The sequence below is a fragment of the Sparus aurata genome, chromosome 7, assembly GCF_900880675.1.
Source record: "Sparus aurata chromosome 7, fSpaAur1.1, whole genome shotgun sequence".
Classification (NCBI taxonomy): Eukaryota; Metazoa; Chordata; class Actinopteri; order Spariformes; family Sparidae; genus Sparus; species Sparus aurata.
Genome location: NC_044193.1, coordinates 3,788,698 through 3,798,732, shown reverse-complemented (window position 1 = coordinate 3,798,732; position 10,035 = coordinate 3,788,698). Strand labels below are relative to the sequence as shown.

Here is a 10,035-nt window from a genome sequence, read left to right as displayed (position 1 = left end):
CGACTGCTGCTGCTGCTGAACTTTTAGCACTATGTGTGTATATTCTATTGTGTGGTTTCTATTTTATCATATCGCTTTTTTAATTTCTCCTGTTGGGATCAATAAAGGTTTATCTTGTACCATATCCACTGGTGTAACTCAGATATTCCCGGAGGTCGTCTGAACATTTAGGTATTATCTTTAATTACTTCTGATTTAATCCCTCTCTGTTCTGGTAGCTGTGTGAGAGTGTGATTGGCCGACTGAGCCAATGATTGAGCTGTTGTTGGTAGTTCCAGGAAGCTGATTGGTTCACGCCTCCAAGCTGCAGTTTAAAGACCGGCTCCTCTCAGTTCCTGGAGGATCTCCTCTTTCAGCTTCTGCAGCCAGCGTTCTGTTTCTTTGTCAGATATTTGAATAAAACCTTTAAAATGGCTGCGAAAACTTCCCATGCACACTTGAGAAACCAAGATCCCATCGCTGTCTAACTGAAATATTCTGGGTTATTCGTGCACATATTCCCAATAGTCCCAATTTTAGGATCTCTAGTAAAACTCTAAAATAAAGCCCTGATGTCGTTTCCCTGCAACATAACAAGAACTGTTAAAGGTTACAGGAAGGAGCCACGACTGTAAACAGGAAGTGGTTTGACATTTACCCGGTTCAGTTGAAAGTGTTCTGGTACTGTTGGCTCATATTAGATTATTATTATTAAATGTCAAACTTGAAACAAATTAACCATGAATATTAATGTCGACTCATATTTTTTTTCACCTGTCCAAACATAAATAAAAGAATGTGGCTGAACGCACTTTTCGTAATGCGAATAATCCTCAACTCAAGGTGGTTAAATCACAAGTTTACCAAACATATGATCTAAAACAGAATTATTTGTTCCTGACAGACGGATGTGTTTCAGAGGTTTCCGTCGTGTGGCTCGGCTCCGAATCCGAAACCGTCTCTGGATCGAAACCGTAACAAAAACATTGATATTTTCCCGTCCGCTCGACTCCAAACTCGTCGCTCCAGAGACTCACAAAACCAAAAAGTGTGCAACCTTAGACGTGTTTATTTTGTAAAATTATTTTATAAAACAGAACAAAACAATTTACAGCCAACGCACATTTCTTTCCCCCCTCAAATATAAACACAAACAAAACAATTTTACTAGAGAAACATAGAACACTGGTCCCTGTCAGACATGTTTAAAGGCATCACAGTGACACTTCTGGGAAAATCCTGGTTTTAATTTGTCGTTATATGACTGCTGAGAAAATGCCCCTTTGATTTCAATCCCAAAATCTTTGGGTGTTTCAGTTCCTTTTTTTTTTTTTTTTTTTTTTTTCCTTCAGATAATTATTACCAAAAGCCTCAGAGTTATTGCACGACTCCAAAAAAAAAAAAAAGACAAAAAAAACCAAAAAAAAAACGGCTGTCTCTCTCTGATGTTCTTTATGTGTCACAATAAATTAAAATGGAAACAAGACTGTGTTTGGTGTCAACACAAAAGAATGTCAAATGCAGATGTAAGAAGTATTTTTCTTTTCTTTTTTTTTTTTTTAATACTTTGCTTGAACTGCTGCTTGTGGCTCCGTCCCTCCAGAGGAAACGTTCGGAAAAATCTACTGTTTCTCTGTTATTTAAACGTCGGCAGCCACAATGAAGAGTGTGGTAAATATAAATTGTTTCACTGTACAAGATCCTCAATTTTTCTTCTACTGTTTCATGTCCAAAAAAACGTATTGTCTGTCGGACTAACGTGGAACAGATGCCGGATAAAAACCTTGAAGAGAGAGAGACTTCTGTTTTTTTTTTTTTGCTCCCCGCTGTATACAATAATATTACAGGATAAATGCTACATAAACACACAGAGAGACCTCTACAGTGGCTCCAACTGTTGATTTTCTCAGCACAAACAAAACCACAAGTTCTCATTTTTAATTTCCAGTCATTTAGGTGAATAACATGAGTGGGAGGGAAAGTTTTCTTGTTCGCTGGTGTCACTGGGAGAGCAAAATGTAACATGTAACCCCGATAAACCCCCGAAGACCCACAGAGATCTGAAGAGATCTTTACATTATAGACTTCCTTTTGAAGGCGAGTTTATAATACACAATATTGTGGCGGAGAAGGAAGAAGAGACCAGTGGAAACCCACCGCTCCACTGCCTTTTATAATCAAACACTCTTTAAAGGAACAGTTTGACAATTTTGGGGAAATATGCTCATGAGAAAACAGACGAATCTGCCCTCAAACAAATCAGTCTAGTCCCAAAAATGTCATAGTATCCTTTAAAGAATTCATTTTTTAAAAACAGAGTCTATAAAACGAAATAAACACGATCCTTTCTGTACAAAAACACGTTTTAAAATTATAGACGCTTGACTTGATGATAAGTAGTGTTTCTTCTATACAGCTAAGACGTTAAACCCAGTGCAAAGAGAACATTTCATAGTCTCAGTTTCTCCTTCACATACTGCCAAGAAGGCATCAATATATATACAGTAAACATCAAATCAAATGTTTCAGAATATCATAAAACCCTCAGCACATCAGCCGTCATCCCGCAGTTCCCGTAATAATTGCTATGACATTATAAATGGAGCCGTGGAGAGGTCAAACTGCGCACCAATATCTGGAGTCTAACGTTGCTTTGCGTGATGAGATTCAAGTATAAAATGGCGCTGTTGATGCTTTCAGGATCAACCACAAAGGACTCGATACGTAGAGCCCAATTTTCTGTCATTTGTCAGACTAAATTACACTTTTTGATCTCTGAAAAAGGAACATTTTGTTTAAACAAACAGATATCCGCGTTGAACCAGGGAGCTTACTGGTTGGAGAAGAATGATCTTTTCGTATCGCGATCTTGCCAAAGAAGCAAAGCAACATCAAGACTTGCAGAGTTTGGCAGGGAGTTTGACATGAGGCTCTCATGGACTGAGACTGTGAGGGAACGGCATGTATCACGGTCAGAAAAGAACCCGACCCGGCTTGTAAAACATCCTGATAGTTTGTGGGAGACATCAGTGGTCTGCGCTGGGGTCTGTGGCCAAGGCTTTTCCCGGCATCACTGCGGAGAAGATATGTGGAGGCTGGATCGAGTCTTTTTCTCACCGTCCATCTCCGGACTTTGTCCCTTCTTTGTTCCCATTAAACAATTGAGATGACTTATCTAAACTTAATGAAGTTCAGTGAGATGAAATCTGGTCCTGAGATGAAATGTCAACAAAAAAATAAAAAATATGAGATGATTTTGAAGTTCAGATTTGTTGTAATTTTCTGAGTACACACAGTGCAAATGAAGAAACAGTTTTGCTAGAATAAAAACTCACCAGAGTGCAGAAAAACAAAACCCCTGGCACCTCATTTAAGAAAAGTATTTTTCAATATCCTACTTCCTTCAGACTGTGCAGCCACCACAACAATTCCCACATCTTAGATGTATCCAGTCATTGATGAAGACCTCCTGGTTTATTAGCATTACACGTGCTAACACAGGGACCTACGGTGCATTTCATTTAACACGGAAGCTGGAAAATCGGAGCACAAAATGACGTCACGGTTCTAGTCAGGTTAGCCATAGTTAGCAATAGCGATTGATAACATTATGCAGTATTTTGCTCATACAAACACTAAAGCAACATGTCCACAGATAGAAGCTGGACAGGACTGTGTGTACGACAAAGCTGCTGCTGCTGCACAGAACAGCCGTCTTGGACTTTTACGTTGGCGTCGCTGAGGTGCGTCCCAACTTTCCAAGATGCAAAGTCCGACTTCCAAGATCAAATGAAATGCACCATTAGCACACGTTCATAAACAACTGAAAACACAATGCTATGCTAAGCTGCTGTCCAGCCGCCTTTTTGCCTTTATCTCCCTCTAAACTTTGGTTTCTATTCATTTGGATCAAAAAGACGACATCTTAACTAAAAGGCATCAAGCGACAGTGACAGCAACAATAGAAATGGTGAGTTTAGCGAACACCGTAAGCTAATATCATCTGCTATGCTAGTTTAGTGATCGACAGTAGCTGATTTTTGCAGTCGCTCAGCAGAAAATCCCAACTTGCTGTTTGGAGCTTCTGCTAACAAAAGATGCTAAGAGCTACTAATCCATCCACGTCCTACAAGTTACCCATGCTAACTACTAGCCACACTAGCCTGTAGCTTTCAGGGACTGAGATTACCTTCAGGAACGCATTGGTTTATCTGAAAATAAGAAATTAGCTTTTATGTGTTTATCTAGGTGCTTTTTTTGTCAGTTATTCTTCTACAAATTGGCACATTTTTACAACGACTGTGGTTGTTTTTGGCTCTACTCAGCTCCAGCTCCAGTCAGCATTCCTACAATGAAAATCACTCATCAGCATCTTTTTCTTTTTTTTAGCATTTATAGAAAACCGTTTTTGGAAACTAAATTTGGAATCAATGAAAGATAATAACAAGGACAATAACTTGACTACAAGTTGAACCTTTCTGATGTCCTTCCTCCCTATCGTGTACTAACAACAGTTCAATGGAAACCAAACCGAACTGTGTCGTATGCGAGGAGGTAACTATGACATGAGACTGTGGAGTGTTTATCCAGTGATACAGGCGCTGTAGTAGACGGCACTGCTGGCGTCAGAGAGAGCAGAAATAAGAGGGCTGCTGCCTTCATCGCAGCCGCCAGCACTGTTCAAAATGCCGCTGACATCCCTGTTAATGACACTGCTGTTCATGCTGCTACCTGCACTACTGCTACTGCGCCCACTCAGGACCTTCATCCCACTCCCACAGCCACCACCACGTCCGTACAGCTCCTCTCGATTCCTTCCCACATTCACGTACTGGTCGAATTCGTGCCTGTCCACCTCGGACCAAAACTCAGCAGAAGAGGAAGACCCCAAATGGCCGGAGGACTCTGGATTTGAGTGGTCTAAGGACAAGGTGGGAGGGAAGGCTGACTGGACGATGGAGGAGGAGGAGCAGGAAGATGGGGAAGTTTCCGGAGGAGGTGAAAGCTGCCCCAGGTGAGAGGGCATGTAATACGCAGCATTCGGGGCGCTGCTCCCGTACATCTGGCCGAAGTAGCCGACGGGAGCTGCGGCCTGATGTGGAGTTTGGTGGGATTTTAAGGGCTCGGGGAGGCTGATGGAGGGCTGGGAGTAGGAAACGGGGGAGGAGGAGTCGGAGAGAGGTGGTGGGCACTTCACTGGACTCCTCAAGGCGATGTGGTGACCTGTCGCATGAGTGGGATTTAACCTGGAGTTGACTGAACTCGCCAGAACAGAAGTGACAGAGCTCATGCTCGAGGTCATATTTGACTCAACAGAACTCATTCTTGAATCAACTCTAGAACTTCTACCAGGACTCAAGCTGGGGCCGACACTCATTCCTGAGCTCTGACTGTATGCCGCTGCGCCGTGTATAGAGTTGTGGTGACTGTGGTTGTTGTAATTATGGCTGTAATGCTGGTTGTGGTGGTGTAGGTGGTGGTGGTACCCACTCCAGCCCCCCATCCCTGCCTCCTCTTGCATATGTTGGGGGAAAAACACAGATTCCCCAGCTCCATCTTCCAGAATATCCAGAGGCGACATCTCCGGAGTGGGCAGGCCGTAGCTCTCCAGCTCTGGGTGTCCGGGGGCCTGGAGGTCCCTGAAGTGCCCAAGAGATGGCAGCAGGTGGTGAGAGTGATGGTGGTGCGTGGGGTGCCCGCTTGGGTGTCCATAAGCCCCTCCAGAGATTCCATCAGCGCCCAAGGGATTGACACCATGTCCTAATCCAAGGCCCGACGCCCCACCTTGGGCTAAGCTGTGGAGCAGAAGCCCCGGCTCGACCCGCTTGAGTTTCTTGGTGGTCTTCTTGCGGCGAGGCCTGTACTTGTAGTTCGGGTGATCCTGGAGGTGCTGGACACGGAGACGCTCTGCTTCCTCCACAAACGGCCGCTTGTCTGTAGCACTCAAGGCCTTCCAAGACTGACCTGGAAGGTACGAAAACATCCAAATGATCAAATAGTTGATATTATCATTATTACAATTTGAAGACCTTCAGCAAAGAAGAAAAGGTTGGTTATCAAAATTAAGTCATCATCAACAGCATCCTCATCAGAGTCGAAGGCTGCAACTATTCATTTTTTTTAATAGAGATATGATCTTACCTTTATTTTCTTGGTTATCAATTAATTGTTTGGCCTACAAAACACGTCCAACAAACTGTCAAAACTAGTCAAGAAGACAAAAGAACCCCCCAACATTTTGCTGAGAATGAACTTAAAAAAAGACCTGATCTACTAAATCAATCAATCAGTCGGTCAGTCGTTGGTATTTGTTGGTAATATCAGTGCACATATTTGAGATGCTGCTGTGGTTTCACGACAGTCCGTCGCTCCAAACAAATTAAACCGCAGCGATGAAAAACACTGAATCGAACTCACTACGGCAGCGAAATGTGACAGTTAACATCAGACAGCTCGAGTGTTTCTGTAACGCAGGAACACAACAGGAACCAGGAAAGACGTCTCTACATGTCTGTGTGTCCTTCAAAGCACCCAAATACACATTGTTCATAATTCAGCCTGTATTATAATCTACAAATCTGAATTTTGTGGGTTTCTTCTCAATGTCACCTGGTCTTAAAGCTGCTCAGACACATTAACTGCTGTGAATATTCCCCACCTGTATTTATACATTATACATTTATACATTAAGCGCTCGAATTCCCTGTTTTGCTTGAAGGTTTTGGACATCAGCGTCACAAGCGTCCCTCCAGAAACTTCTGGGTTTGCTCAGCAGACTTTGCTTCAAATTCATAAGATGTCTCATGTTCACACTTTTTATGGAAGCAGAGTAACGGAGCATGTTTGTTGTTCTTCGTCTCTGATGTTAACACGAGGGATTTCAGTTTAATTAACCTCCTGAGCTGTTAATATACATGTTCTTGGACCTGTCTTTTAAACACGTCACTGAAAAATGATGACATTTGACGTTCGCGTAAATAAAAACCAACATCTGACCCTTTTTGCATCAGATCATGGCGACGTTAACAATGCACTGTCAGCCCTGACTCTGATTGGTTACATCTGTTTAAATAAAAAGGACTCGATGTAAATAAATCTCACTGCAAAACTCCAAACAACGTGTGTTCTATCCAACCATCGCCCCCCTGCACGGTTTAAAAGGTGGTCAGATAAAGTTTGTAGTTTCCTCGCAGGAGGGGAGCAGCGGGTTGTGGTCGCTTTGTGTTCACGTTGGTGACGGTGGATTTGTATTTTAACAAAACGACAGAGCTTTGAAACATAACGGAGCGCATGTGACGGGTGGAGAAGTGACTTATGCTGCAGGACACAAACTGAGGAGACGACTAACTTTTTTTTTTTTGCTCCTTTTCAAGTGACGCTTTGATTCCATCGCTTCAATGCGAAGATCTGCGCATGAAATATTACTTTAATGAATCACCCCTTCGAGATCGTCCTCTGACATGTGAGACTGCACGGCTGTTCTTCAATTTATTACAAACGTCACTTTAGTGCTTTGGTGATCACGAGTGAAGTTGTTGATGATTAAAACCCGTCCAGCTGTTTGTCTCTGACGGGGAGAACACATGGGCCTGATGATTATAGTTCACACTCTGCGTATGAATGTTATTGAACCACAAATGTTTTGATTTTAAAGTCAGGTTTAAATGATGGGTGATGTAATCTGCAATATTAGGTGTACATCTAGAGGTAACACTTAATAATAAACGGCTAATTATAGTTGGTTAATAGTTGTTTGACTGCTAACAATGAAATGCTTTATAAGCAAAGTTGCAACTGATGTTAACACAGCTTTATAATTGCCTAATAAATAGTTTATAAAGGATGATGGTTGTTATTTATATACATATAGTTACACCTGTGTCTTCATGGTTCATATTAGTGCTTTTAGTCGACAGTGCTACAGACGGGTGGGGTTTGTCACACTGAGCGACACTGGTGAGAGAAAGGTTGCTCAGATATTTAACTTCAGTTCCTGAAAGTCTAATTTCAGTGCTTTTGTTTGATATCTTTGTTCAGACAATCAAAAACCACGGACAGAATGAAAGATCATCAGAGTCTGAAGATGCTTTTAGAAATCAGGGTAGAATTCAATCTAAAACTTTTAATTTTGTCAGATTCTTTTGAAATATTTCTACCGAAAACTTTCGGATTTCTTAACTCTGGTTTCACTAGAAAGTTTTTACGCCCAACAGTCAGACGTCCGTTTATTGTGTGATGTGTTCCTGTCTTACCGAGCATCTTGCTGAGCACAGCGTTGTGCAGGTCGGGGTTCTGCAGGGCCAGCCGCTTCCTCTCATCTTTAGCCCACACCATGAAGGCGTTCATGGGCCTGCGGATCCTCTGCTCGCCCCCCGCGGCCTTCCCATCGCCCGAGCCCGCCGACGCACCTCCCGCCTGGGTCAAGTCTGGACTCTGTCCCCCTGAACTGGGCGTGAGAGAAATCCTCGCGTCTGCTCTCCTCATGCTCCCGCTGCCGAGGCCGTCGGGAGAACTGCAGTCCCCGGAGAGGCTCTGCTCGAAACCCATCTCAGAATCAGAAGCAGGGCTCGGGGTCCTGGACGCCCAGGGGCCCCCGAGAGACACCCGGCCGGCATGCAGAAGAGTCTCTCTGGACAAGCTGGGCTCCGTTAAATTCATTCCACAACCGGGTTTGGATTCAACTTCTTTCTTTTCTCTCTCTCTTTTTTTTTTTTCTTTTTTCTTTTTTTTAGTCCGAGTGAAATCCTGCAAACGTCTGTGTCAGTTTGTTGGGTTGCAAAGTTCTGGAAAAAATTTGTAACTCGAAATGTTTCAGATGACAAAGACAAAGATCAGAAGAGGAATTTGATGGATTTGGAGCACAAATCCCAAAGCAAAGCATCGAGATGTGAGAGGAGGGGGGAAGACGAGAGAGAAAGAGGAAACAAACGAGTTGTGGTGCAGGATATTCCCCCTGAAAATGATCCACAGTGACTCTGCCTCTTTGCTTTTCTTCACTCACTTTGCTTTTTTTGTCTTCTTCTTCTCTCTCTCTCTCTCTCAAAAGACAACAGCTCTTGTTTGGAGTGTGTGGTGCAGCGGTTTGTCCAGAGCTCGATTCCCCCTCCGTCACTCAGGCCCGTCCGACTCACTGTCTCTCCGTCTGTCTGCCTTGTTTGAAAGTTTTGAAACTTGTGGCCAGATTTAACCGACCCACGCTGAGTATATATACCCCGCCCTGACCAATCATATAAATACATAGCCGGGGATTTAACCAATGAGACGCCAGGCGGGCGCGAGGGGAAGGGACGAGTGTGTGTGGGAGACGGAGCAAAGGAGGGAGGAGGTGGTGGTGGTGGTGGTGGAGGAGGGGGGGCAGGTCCAAGCTTTGCCTCCCCCTCTTTCCTCCTCCACGACCGCCACCCTTTCCTCCCCCCGTGAAGCTTCACGCACACACACACACACACACACACACACACACCCTGTCCGCCTGTACAGGGAGATGTAATCAGAGAGGTTCCATTGTTTCTGCCCAACTGAGAATGGAGCTTCTCACACACAAATACGCACACTCAAGACACACATGCATGCAAACTCTGGGACACACACACACACATGCATGCACAGTTACATGCTCTAACACACACGCATTAAATGGAAACCAAGGCGACACGTGTAATTAAGTCGGCACACAAATGAGAGACAAAACATGGATGTACACACATATAGTGTGTTTCCAATGTATATGTGTTAGTGTGCAAGTGTGTGTGTGTGTGTGTGTGTGTATTTGAGGGCAGGACAGCGGTAACACAGTCGACCGCAGTCCCAACCGAAGCGATTAGTGGCCGAGCTTAACAACAACTCAGTGAGAGAGAGAGAGCTGGATAGGAGGTGGGTGGTGTTGGTGGTGTTGGTGGTGTTGGTGGTGTTGGTGCTGACAGGGTTTCAGGCATTCTGTACCCCACCAGTGAAGTTGGAGGTTTGGTTGATGCAGCAGCAGCAGCAGCAGCAGCAGCCAGGTCCTCGTACGAGACACTGAACAGAACTCAAGGACGGACTCAGTGGATTCAGTGTTTG

At 43.9% G+C, this 10,035-nt stretch overlaps 1 protein-coding gene across 1 annotated transcript; it reads right to left on the bottom strand.

The window, feature by feature from the left end:
* Nucleotides 1-1,030: 1,030 nt before the first annotated feature.
* On the bottom strand, nucleotides 1,031-9,140 carry sox18 (SRY-box transcription factor 18). The gene is made up of 2 exons (XM_030424369.1): nucleotides 8,232-9,140; nucleotides 1,031-5,943 (listed from the first exon to the last, which is right to left on the bottom strand). The coding sequence occupies exons 1-2, from the start codon at nucleotides 8,635-8,637 to the stop codon at nucleotides 4,562-4,564; spliced, it is 1,788 nt and encodes a 595-aa protein (XP_030280229.1). The 5' UTR covers nucleotides 8,638-9,140; the 3' UTR covers nucleotides 1,031-4,561.
* Between the last annotated feature and the right edge of the window lie 895 nt (nucleotides 9,141-10,035).